Genomic DNA, 12,763 nt, shown 5'->3' with positions numbered 1-12,763 from the left:
CGGTTCTCCTCAGATCCCCAAAGTTTGGGTGTATAGATAGGCTTACCATACCACCCCCTTTAAACTGTGACGCTCATGGATTACACAGGTTCTGTGGCTGATTAAACCAGGTATAACGCAAGCATGAAGTCAGCAGCCTCAGAACCAGTGTAAAACGTACTGCAGGTGTCCAAGTTTAAAGGGATAGGCCCAGATTTATCAAGCCTTGGAAAATGATAAATTGCACGGTGATAAAGTACCAACCAATCAGCTCCCAACTGCCATGTTACAGGCTGTATTTGAAAATAACACTGCAATGTATCACTCTCCAAAGCTTGATAAATCTGGGCCATAGTATGATAAGTCTATGTGTAGAGTAGAGGGCATTGCATGGTGCTACAAAATTCTGTGGCAGCTCTTTTGAATTTATGGTACCAGCAACTGTGTGCAAGTGTCAGACGAGCTCCATGTCACCATCATCGGCACACCACCGACACAGTTTCTCCATCTGACTGTCTATGTAGACATCTCATAGCACATAACTCTATTACCTGTGGCTTATTAGCTCAGGAGATCTCCAGGCTTATTCATTCTGTGGAAGGCACTTGCTGAATAAAGCCGTGAGTACATCTGTGTCAGGTGAATTCACTTCCACTTTACAGTGCGTCTCAATTACTGACTGGCTAGCAGCCATTTTTTTGAAGACCAGATCTCCGTAAATAACTCAGTATCCTTTTTGACCTTCATTTTGATGCACAACCAGAAAACAGCTATTGGGGTACGATAGATAGATAGATAGATAGATAGATAGATAGATAGATAGATAGATAGATAGATAGATAGATAGATAGATAGATAGAAGCTCCTACACAGTAAGGATGGCCATCGGTGTGATTCCCATTGATGGTTGCCATTGATGGGAAACGAAAACTATGCTATATCATACCATCGATGGTTCCTACCATCGCAGTTTTGTGCATGCGCCCAGATTCCCAAAGCAAACCCTCCAAAGTCTTTCCTTCTGTGGTCTAGCTCCTCCATGCTTAACGTGCCCGGCTGCTCCACCGGACTCAGAGCAAAGGGCCAGCTCAGCGTGTGACTGACTGACAGGCAGGGAGGGAGACCATGCCGCCTTGCCCGCATATGAACATACAGTGGGCGAGGGGACTGGTCGAGGCTGCTGACTGACAACTTAGCTGTCAAGTCAGCAGCCAGTGCCCTGCTAGAAGTGGGCGGGCCAGGGAGGTGTCAGGCCAGCGAAGGGCCCACCCATCCTGATAGCTGCAGCTGAACTGTATAACAAGCTGCGTAGTGACAGACTAGTAGCTTCGCTGCCAGTGTTAGTGAAAACCATTAGCTAGGGGGGGGATATGACTACCAGTACCATCGATGGTGGGAAACCATCTGGGCAAAAGTAATTGACATCGGCCATAGACCATCAATTGTTTTGAATCATCAATGGACGATGGCCATCTCTAATACACAGTGTATTGCTAAAGTCACAATAATAGAAAAAAAGAAGAAGCAAATTTTAGATTAAAATGTTAGATTTATTACCGATATTATATAAATGTGACAGATAAGCCCACTCCTGACACAGCATCATTTAGACTGGTGGAAATGAAATCCCAGCAGTTAATAGCACAGGGCGGTCAGACACACATCACAGCAAGCGATTAGCAATTGGGTACACACACATTATTATCAAGAATGCCTGGCCACGCCCCTATTCTGCCTCTTCCGTAGAAAGGTAATGTTAGTTCCGGGTACACGCATGTCTGCATTGGTGCAAATGCTTGCATTATCTTCGTGGGCATGCACAGACTGTTCCATAGCCAGATTAAGGTGGGGTGGGGGGGGGGGGGGGGGGGTGCAGGGCATACTGTACCCCGGGCCCCTCATTGTCAGAGCACACTGACATCACTAGCTTTCCCCCTTAAGCAGCAGCAGAACCAGCAACCAGAATGCGAGCAAGACAGTATGCAGTGCAGGCAGAGACACAGGAATATAATGTTTCATGAGCTACTGACAGAGCTTTCTGACCAGAGGAGAGATAGAAGGGTGGAGAGAGCTGTAAGTGACACAGGGATCCCAGCTTCTCCTCCTCCCAGCCTAGGTGTCTGAGTCCTGAGTAATCTGTTATTCAACTAAACCATTTAGAGATGGAGAGAGACAGAGTCCTCCTGAGTCCTGTCCCAGTGTGTAAGTAATACAGAGGCTGCTGCTATTCTTGCATGTGACAAGATAAATTATTTTATTTTTCTTTGTATATTTTAAGGTTAAGTTGTCTTTGTTCCACTACAAGAAAAGTTTATAAAATAGTTATCTTTCAATTAGATGGAGCTATAAACAGTACCCCCAGGCATTATTAAACTATTTGTTAAAACTAATATACACCATTGGTTTAAATTTAATATATACAATCTATACCTCCCACAATGACCCATTCCAGGAGGGACAAAATGCTCTATAACTGGACTTCCTTCTTAATTTATGATTGCAATCACCTGTGTTAAAGTACCTTTCTTATCAATTAAATAGTTCAACACAGGTGACGCCAATCGTATATTAAGTGGAAATCCAGGTAGAGAGCGTTTTGTCCCTCCTGGAATGGGACATGTTGGGAGGTATGCACAATCTAATATACATCCCCCACCTTCCATCGGAGCCCCCCTGTTTAATCCGGCCCTGGACTATTCAACTCAGCAACAGGAGCAAACTGTGCTCAGCCTATAACAAACACACTATTCAATAGCGCCCAAGTTACCCAGTTTTCTTTCAACCATCAATAGTTTATTTTGATGGTTAAAACCATCAACAATCTATAGTTTCCTGAAATCTGTGATAATGGGACACCTGGTAATACAATATATAGCGCAAAGCAGGAGAGCAGCTATAGCTCCACCCACTGCTTCATCCTATTGGCTGCAACTTGAACCAGTCAAGTTTCACTCCCTGAGGGAATTTCTTTCATGACTCTACTAGAAATGTTTATAGAACCTTCCCGTACCAATAATGCAGCATGGAGGGGCTCAGTGAGGACGGCAGTGTAGGTGTGTAAGTGTCTGATGGGGTCACACAGAGAATAAAAGGACAGCTGTCCTGCCTCATAATCCAGACATACCCTCACTCTGTCACAGAGGATATTGGCAGGTAACTGGATCTCTGTCCTGTCATGTATCACTGAGTACTGATTATAATACCTACACAGACACCAGGACTTGTTATTATATCCAATGGCTGACTGCGCTCCTCTCCTGTCTATACTGGGATAACACATCCCCACCCTCCATCTTACTGATTTACTGACATCCACTTCCCAGTAATGTCGCCCTGAGGAGAATCTCCTGGTAGTTATTACCTGATTATACTGAAATCTCTCTGGTGTTACTGGGCGATTCTGCTTTATATCTGACCACGATACAGATTTCCTGTCACCTGATATATGTATAGAATTATTACCAGCTGTGGTTACATCCAGTACCAGGTCTGTAGCTTCCTGCGCATAGATCCCTATATTTATATCTGTTATTATATCAGATAATGTGTGTAATGTCCCTGAGATGAGACCCACATCCAGATCTCTTGCACCGTGGACCTTGTTATCATGTCTCTCTGCGTCCTCAGTATCACACAAGTCACCTGTGTCTGGTTCCTGTGAGACAGTCACTGGGTCAGACATGTTACACAGCTCATCAATGTGAAGCATCTTCCCGGACAGCTCGTCCTTCTTTATTTCCAGCTGCTGGATCAGATCACAGACTGAGAGTGAAACGCGCTGTTCCTGCCCAGAGATCTCACTCAGGACTCTCTTCTCCAGGTCTTCCAGCTGTCTCCTGATGTCTCTAAACAGGGCAGTGACTCTCTCTGTTACACCAGCTGCTTTTCCCTGATCTTCTCTCCTGCGCTCCTGCAGACTCTGGACTCTTTTCTCAGTCTCTGCTCTCTTTGTGGTCAGTTTCTGCAGAACATTCCTCAGCTTCTCTTTCTTCTTCTCAGAGGCCTCATCCAACGACTCCATCTGATGTCCTCTGTGTTCCCCAATCAGACAGCAGGACACACAGATACAGGCAGCGTCCTCAATGCAGTAATACTCCAGGACCTTCTTATGTACAGAGCATTTCCTGTTCCCCAGGGCAGTGGAGGGATCACATAAGACGTGTTCTGCTGACTTGCTGTGTACTCTCAGGTGATTATCACACAGAGAAGCCTCACACAGCAGACAGGATTTAGCAGCAGGTACAGGAGAGTGAATGCAGTAAGTGCAGAAGATCCCAGTCTCCTCCTGATCTGGCCGAGTAGACAGGAACCTCCCCACTATGTTACACAGAGGAATGTTCCGTATCAGTGCAGGATGCTCCTGACACTCTGCTCTGCAGTCAGGACAGGTATAAGCTCCAGCCCCCTCCTGTGTATCCAGCACACGATCAATACAGACCCGGCAGAAGTTGTGGCCACATCTCAGGGTTACTGGATCTGTATAAATGCTCAGGCAGATGGAACAGTCCAGCTCCTGTCTCAGATCAGCAGACGCCATCGCTGGAAGCAGGAGAGAGAAATGAAAGTGAAAGTCTCTGACACTCAGATACCGGTGGGGTCACATTCTGCACACAGGGCGAGGCTGAGCTTGCTAGTCACATTATACAGTGCATCCAGAAATCATTCACAGCGCTTCACTTTTTCCACATTTTGTTATGTTACAAGTTCAACCTTATTCCAAAATGGAATAAATTCATTTTTTCCCCTCAAAATTCTACACACAATACCCTATAATGACAACATGAAAAAAGTTATTTTTGAGGTTTTTGCAAATGTATTAAAAATACAAAACTAAGAAATCACAGGTACATAAGTATTCACAGCCTTTGCTCAATACTTTGTTGATGCACCTTTGGCAGCAATTACAGCCTCAAGTCTTTTTGAATATGATGCCACAAGCTTGGCACACCTATCTTTGGGCAGTTTCACCCATTCCTCTTTGCAGCACCTCTCAAGATCCATCAGGTTGGATGGGAAGTGTGGGTGCACAGCCATTTTCAGATCTCTCCAGTGATGTTCAATCAGATTCAAGTCTGGGCTCTGGCTGGGCCACTCAAGGACACTCACAGAGTTGTCCTGAAGCCACTCCTTTGATATCTTGGCTATGTGCTTAGGGTAGTTGTCCTGCTGAAAGATGAACCGTCACCCCAGTCACTGTGCTCATTGGGACCTTCAAAGCAGCAGATATTTTTCTGTACCCTTCCGCAGATTTGTGGCTTGAGACTTACAGACAATTCCTTTGACTTCATGCTTGGTTTGTGCTCAGACATGTACTGTCAAGTGTGGGACCTTATATAGACAAGTGTGTGCCTTTCCAAATCATGTCCAATCAACTGAATTTGCCACAGGTGGACTCCAATTAAGCTGTATGAACATCTCAAGGATGATCAGTGGAAACAGGATGCACCTGAGCTCAATTTTGAGCTTCATGGCAAAGACTGTGAATACTGATGTACATGTGATTTCTTAGTTTTTTATTTATAATAAATTTGCAAAAATCTCCCAAAAACTTTTTTTCACGTTGTCATTATGGGGTATTGTGTGTAGAATTTTGAGTGAAAAAATGAATTTATTCCATTTTGGAATAAGGCTATAACATAACAAAATGTGGAAAAATTGAAGCACTGTGAATACTTTCCGGATGCACTGTATCTGTATTCAGGGCCGGTGCTAGGGTTTTCGGCGCCCTCATGCAAATTATAAATTTGCGCCCTCCCACACTTTACTAAGGGACAGCACGCACCTAAGGTACGTGCTGACAAAAAGGGATGTGGTCTCACAAGGAAGGGGCATGGCCACACAGTACCCTTGATTCATATTACACCACATAGTAGCGCTCCTTATTCACGTTACGCTACACAGTAGTACCCCTTATATAAGTTACACCACGCAGTATTGCCCCTTACATAATGCCCACAGTAGTAGCACCGCTTATACACATAATGCCCACAGTAGTAGCACCGCTTATACACATAATGCCCACAGTAGTATTGCCCCTTACACATAATATCCACAGTAGTAGCGCCGTTTATATGCACAGAAACATAAACATAGAAACATAGAATTTGACGGCAGATAAGAACCACTTGGCCCATCTAGTCTGCATCTTTTTTTTTATCCTTTAGGTAATCTCAACCCTTTTTGAACCTTAATTCTTTGTAAGGATATTCATATGCCTGTCCCAAGCATGTTTTAATTGCTCTACAGTCTTCAGGGTATATTCAATTGGCGTTGGATCCATTCCGACATGCATTTGTGGGAATGGATCCGACAACCACTATTCAATCTCATCTCAATTCGACTTTTTCAAGTCGAATTGAGATGAGGAACCCACAGGAGGAGAGGGGGGGGGAGACCAGCGGGGGACAGCCGCCGGCAGCCAGAGGAGATCAGCGCTACAGTAGCGCTGCAGAAGGATGTCACACAGCCGCCCGACCTCACGGCAGTGTCCACCCGGCTCCAGCAAGCTTGCTGGAGCCGGGTGGACGCTGCCGTGAGCGGCGTGGCTGCGTGACATCCTTCTGCAGTGCTGTGCTGTAGCGCTGATCTCTTCTGCTGCCCGCGGCAGTCCCCGTCTCCCTGCGTCTCTCCCCCCTCTCCTCCTCTGGGTCCGCATCTCAGTCCGACATCTTTTGATGTCGGACTGAGATGGTCGAAAAGGGGGCCAAAACCTGTCGGTTTTGGCCCCATTTTCAACACAAGCACGTGGATCGGCAGCTATACCGCCGATGCACGTGCTTTTCGACAAGTCGAATTTTTCAACTTGTCGAAAATATTGAATAGGTTGGAACCCCTTCCGACCTAAAAAAAAGTCAAAAACTGCCGTCTTTTCGACAGACGGCAGTTTTCGACTTCAATTGAATATAAGCCTCTACCACCTCTGGCTATTCCACTTATCCACTACCCTTTCTGTGAAGTAATTTTTCCTTACATTTCCCCTAAACCTGCCTCCCTCCAGTCTCAGTGTATGTCCTCGAGTTCTAATACTTCTCTTCCTTTGGAGAATGTTTCCCTCCTGAACTTTGTTAAAACCTTTTGTATATTTGAAAGTTTCTATCATGTCCCCCGTTCAGGCCCGCCATCAAGGGGGTACCCTGGGTACACTTGTCCCGGGCCCGGCCACTCTCACAGAGAGTGGAGGGCCCGGGCCGCTCATACCACCGGCTGCTATTGCTGCCCCTGCCTGTTCTCCCGCCGACGCTGTGCCGCGGGCTACCGCCCAGCCCCCGTACAGCAGTTCCTGCAGGAGAAGCCAGCTCGGTTGTCGCTCTCCTGTAAATAAAGTTTGTTGTAGAGCGCGATGTGACGTCATGTCGCGCCGCACCAGTGAAGAGGAGCTGCCACCCGTCGCAGCGGCTGCACTGAGGAGCGGTGGACGGAGTGGACTGGAACCGAGTGTACCTCGATGTGACGGATGGGGAAGAGAAGAGGAGGCTGGAGCCGGCCCGCAGGACTGAGCAGAGGAGTGGGACACGGAGAGTGTGACGGATGGACGGACACAAGACACAGCAAGACCAGGTTTGTATGGTATATTGCAATGTATAACCTGTGCTGTGTTACCACAAATGTCTCTCGCAGGTTACCGCGAATGCCTCTCACAGGTCACCACACCTGGCACTCCCTCCCCCCATCCCCTTTTTTTTTAAAGGTTTTAAAACAGATTCTTTGATAAAAAAAAAAACTTTTAGCTTATAATTGATAGTTAGATAATAGCTGGTGACAAGAAAATCATGTAACACACCACAGGCTGCTGCTCCTCTTCACCAGGACTGCTAGGATCCATCTCCATTTTATAACAGCATTTCTTGTCACCTGCTACTGTGATCTAGCTGTCTATCAATTATAAGCTACTGTAAAACAAAGCTTTTTGAATGATGTGCCACCCTGCAGAGACTATTTAATATTAATATAATGTATTCTTACAAGAGACTGCACATATCACAAATGTTGTATTGATTTACCTGATTTATGCCATTGTTTTATTTAACAATATTTGTTTATAATAAAACTGTCTATTTATAGTACATAACCTGTGCTATTTATGAAGACTTGAATGGGGGTGGGGGGTGGGGGGTCAGGGGGCCCTGTCTATTTTGTCAGTCCCGGGCCCCACAATTTCTGATGGCAGCCCTGCCCCCCTTTCCCTTCTCTGCTCCAAACTATACATGAGAAAAATACCAAATAAGAGAAATGGAAAAAGAAGTAGACTCTTGTTTGGGAGCACTCTAACTCAGAGGAACTAGATTGTATACATGTCTTAAACTGGTAAAATCATGATTTTAATAGATTCTTGTTAAAAATATATAGAATTATCGGAGTTCAAAACTTATTCTATGTGATTCAAGACTATTGTGCAAAAAATATCTATATCAATTTAGTAAATAATTAGCGAAAATTGCTATAATATAATGTAAGCCGGAAAAGCTTTAGAATTCACAAAAAAGGGGGGGGGGGGGGGGAAACACCTACTAGTCTCAATGGTGTCTGTCAAGTGAATATATGACCATCATTCATACTGCAAAAATCCCAAATGGAAAAAGTAGTTGCAGGGAATTAAATCATAGGTCATATGAATCCGAGTACCCATCTGTGACTTAGAATTGGGCAGCAAAATTTATTTGCAGTACCAGGATGTTCCAAGGTGGTCTCCCATCCGAGTACTGGTCCGGCCCTCCACTGCTTAGCTTCCAAGATCGGAAGAGATTGGGCATCTCCAGTGGGGTATGTCCGCAATTTCTTAAGCTAGCCCTTTCATTTGTCACTTTGTATTGGAAATGGAATCGTTCATATTTTCAACAAGAAAAATGAAAGAAGGACAGACACACATGTGAACGGCAGGCTCAAAAAGTGCAGATTGGATATGACAATTGTATGGCAAACAAGTATCAAGGCCATAAATATCCAATCAAAGTGAATCCTTCCTTATTTGTATTGTACTATACACCAGTCAATTGTATATAGATAACAAAATCATTCTTGGTTGTGCTGTCTAAATAAGACAGTAATAAGCATAAATTAATCACCAAGAAAGAACAGGGGAATTACTACAAAGAATCCTTTATAGTTAGTGGGTTAGTATCTGTGTTTTTCTCACAACCAAAGATCCACCATTGGTATACAAAATCTCTGAAATAAACAAAAATGAGAACAAATATTGTAGTATCAGGGTGTTCCAAAGTGGTCTCATCCAAGTACCAAACCTGTACAATTAGATGCTTGTCACTGATTGGTATGGTCACCTTCAATCATAGTTTTTGGAAAAAGCATATGTTAGAAGGGCAAATAATAATTAGATGAGTATACCATCTATGTGTACCTATGCAGGGTATGCAGTTGGTTAATTACCACACATAGATGGTATACTCATCTAATTATTATTTGCCCTTCTAACATATGCTTTTTCCAAAAACTATGATTGAAGGTGACCATACCAATCAGTGACAAGCATCTAATTGCGGATGTATTCCACGAATGGTGCTTAATTGCATCTGAGCATTAATGCTATATAGCGGTGGACAGGTTTGATACTTGGATGAGACCACTTTGGAACACCCTGATCTCCTATATAATAGCCCAGATCTGTGACTTGTGCTTCATTTGCTAACGCTGGGCGGAGTCAAAACAGTGGGCGGAGTTAGTCAAATGAGTCACAGATCTGGCCAAATCTATAGGAGACTAGGAGCAGAAGCAGATAGTATGGGCATGGCACAGGCAGGGGTGCATACCTCCCAGCTTTCTGCAGGAGCTTTCTTCAGGCAGAAGGAGGGACACACACTCTGCAAAAAGGGGGCGTGGCTTCACGGGAGGGCCCCCGTTTTCGTCAGTGAGGGGGCATGCCCAGCACACTGTGAGCTGCTGGCATGCCCCCAGGGGCTGATTATGAGTCCAGGGGGCCCAGGGCACTTGAGACAGGGGAGCCCTATCTCATTGCTGTGCCTGCTGTGGGGTTGGGGGCGTGGCCTAATCGCGCCCCTCAGCTAGGGCTAAATCCAGAGGAGGTGGTCGCTCCCCCCTACACACCCGCACAGGTAGAAGAAAGCAGGGAGACTGCTGCCTCCCTGTAACACCACAGACCTGCCAACACGCAGCAGCGTGTGCTGACTGTAGCGCAATGCTGCCGTTGTTGCTGGCAGGACGGGGGGGGGGGGAGCTTCTGAGCTGGGACAGAGCTACTCCAGCCGGGGGCCCCCCTAAAACTGTGGGGCCAACGGTACGTACCTCCTGCCCCCCCCCCTTAATCCGGCTCTGCTGCTGGAACCCCCCCTTAATCCGTACCCCCTGATGCCCCCTCTCCCTCTGTCTCCACTATTCACCGCTGCTCTGCTAAGCAGAACAGCGAGTACAGGAGCTTTCCAACCCCCCCCCCCCCCCACCGCGGGACACTGCGACCCGCGGGTGGGACAGCGGGATGGACCCCAAAAAATGGTACTGTCCCGCGAAAATCGGGACATTTGGGAGGTATGGGTGTGTGTGAGGGGTATGTCATACAGACAGACGGGCACCGGCTCACTGTGTGCTTGACCCCCCACATCGGCATACTCAGCAGGGTCTCTCTGGCGCGGAGGAGCGTCACTTTCTGGCACACTCCACGCTTCTTAGCTGCAGTTTTGTGGGGCACTTGCCGCTGTGCTGGTTCCGTACTGTCTCTGTTATCTCCAGCCCCGGCAACCCCACCGCTAGCTGCAGCGCTGCCACCCACAGTGAGGTGCGCCCAGGGCCGTAACTACGTGTGTGCCAAGGGGGCTTGGCACACAGCGCAGTTGCCCTGGGGGCGCACGGCCAGCGGCATGTAATGAGTCAAATTGACTCATTACATGCCGCCTCTGAAGTCTCTGCGCCGTGCGCCGCAGCCGCGCTAGAGGAGAGAGCAGCACCGGGCAGGAGGAGGGAGGGGGAGCAGGGAGCCGCAGCAGCGCTATTTGATTGGTAGTAAGCGCCGCTGCAGCATCCCCCTCTCCTTCCGTATTGGTTGCCTGGCGCTGCTGTGGATGCTGGGATGCATCCCAGCATCCACAGCAGCGCCAGGCAGCCAATACAGAAGGAGAGGGGGATGCTGCAGCGGCGCTTACTACCAATCAAATAGCGCTGCTGCGGCTCCCTGCTCCCCCTCCCTCCTCCTCCTTCTCACCTCGCTCACTGCCTGCACCGAGAGGAAGCTGCACGAGGAGCCTGTCAGCGGGGAGAAGGTAAGTATGTCTCTCTCTCTTTCTCTTTCTCTCTCTTTCTCTCTCTCTCTCTCTCTCTCTCTGGGGGACACCGTCTGCCGCAATGTGTAAAAAGGGGTCCCATCTGCCGCAATGTGTAAAAAGGGGTCCCGGCTGCCGCAATGTGTAAAAAGGGGTCCCGTCTGCCGCAATGTGTAAAAAGTGGTCCCGTCTGCCGCAATGTGTAAAAAGGGGTCCCGTCTGCCGCAATGTGTAAAAAGGGGTCCTGTCTGCCGCAATGTGTAAAAAGGGGTCCCATCTGCCGCAATGTGTAAAAAGGTGTCCCGTCTGCCGCAATGTGTAAAAAGGGGTCCCGGCTGCCGCAATGTGTAAAAAGGGGTCCCGGCTGCCGCAATGTGTAAAAAGGGGGACTGGCTGCCGCAATGTGTAAAAAGGGGGACTGGCTGCCGCAATGTGTAAAATGGGGTCCTGGCTGCCGCAATGTGTAAAAAGGAGGACTGGCTGACGTAATGTGTAAAAAGGGGTCCCGGCTGCCGCAATGTGTAAAAAGGGGTCCCGGCTGCCGCAATGTGTAAAAAGGGGGACTGGCTGCCGCAATGTGTAAAAAGGGGGACTGGCTGCCGCAATGTGTAAAATGGGGTCCTGGCTGCCGCAATGTGTAAAAAGGAGGACTGGCTGACGTAATGTGTAAAAAGGGGTCCCGGCTGCCGCAATGTGTAAAAAGGGGTCCCGACTGCCGCAATGTGTAAAAAGGGGTCCCGGCTGCCGCAATGTGTAAAAAGGGGGACTGGCTGCCGCAATGTGTAAAAAGGGGGACGCTGTCTGCTGTAATGTATAAAAGGGGCTCTACCTGGTGTAGCGTAATTTGAATAATGGAGACTACTGTGCACCGTAGTATGAATTGCTATTATTTTGTGGCCACGCCCCTTCCCTGTGAAGCCACGCCCCTATATATTTTTCGAGCGCCTACGGCGCGCACTGCGCCTATCTTGTACGGGGGGGCGCCAATGTCGGTTCTTGCACACAGCGCTAAAATGCCTAGTTACGGCACTGGGTGCGCCCAGCTCATTCACACACTTTAGCTGGCGGGTAGCGCTACAGAAATCCGAGCTGCTTGCAGGCTCTGACCCACTCCTCCCTCCAGCCGCAGCGTCTCCTGGGAGCTAACCAGTCACTCCCAGTCTCCCTTTACCACAGTGCCCGGCAGCCGCGAGGTCCGCGCCACGTGCATGCTATGACCCCCTCCTCCCTCCAGCCGCAGCATCTCCTGGGGGCTAACCAGTCATTTCCAGTCTCCCCTTACCACAGTGCCCGGCAGCTGCGCGAGGTCTGCGGTGTGTGACTGAGGAGGGGGGAGGGATGCGGACGGGCAGAGGAAGCAGGACTCCAGCCTGAGAGAGTCAGCCATGCCAGGTCTCCACCAGCAGCAGATCCCAACAGGTTGGAGTGGAACAGCAGCAGCCAGCAGCAGTGACTCCGGTAAGACACATCTGTCTGTCACCACTGTTTTGTCCCTAATACCAATCTCTCCTGTGCCCTGTGTTCTGTCATGTCCCTGTCACCCCTGGCCTTGCCCTGCC

General features: G+C 48.1%; 2 protein-coding genes and 1 pseudogene across 4 annotated transcripts in view; 1 reads left to right on the top strand and 2 right to left on the bottom strand.

The window, feature by feature from the left end:
- The window catches only part of TMEM178B (transmembrane protein 178B), a 518,981-nt gene that overhangs the window by 146,688 nt on the left and 359,530 nt on the right, over positions 1–12,763 (top strand). The gene's annotated exons all lie outside the window — the stretch shown is intronic.
- Positions 1,509–4,519, bottom strand: LOC134933625 (E3 ubiquitin/ISG15 ligase TRIM25-like). Its single transcript, XM_063928965.1, has one exon. It carries the CDS (start codon positions 4,514–4,516, stop codon positions 2,921–2,923), a length of 1,596 nt encoding a protein of 531 aa, XP_063785035.1. The 5' UTR covers positions 4,517–4,519; the 3' UTR covers positions 1,509–2,920.
- On the bottom strand, positions 8,634–8,753 carry LOC134939001 (5S ribosomal RNA; annotated as a pseudogene).

The sequence above is a fragment of the Pseudophryne corroboree genome, chromosome 6 (assembly GCF_028390025.1).
Source record: "Pseudophryne corroboree isolate aPseCor3 chromosome 6, aPseCor3.hap2, whole genome shotgun sequence".
NCBI classification, from domain to species: domain Eukaryota; kingdom Metazoa; phylum Chordata; class Amphibia; order Anura; family Myobatrachidae; genus Pseudophryne; species Pseudophryne corroboree.
Note: the sequence above shows the minus strand (reverse complement) of the source record. Positions and strands in the feature narration are given on the sequence as shown.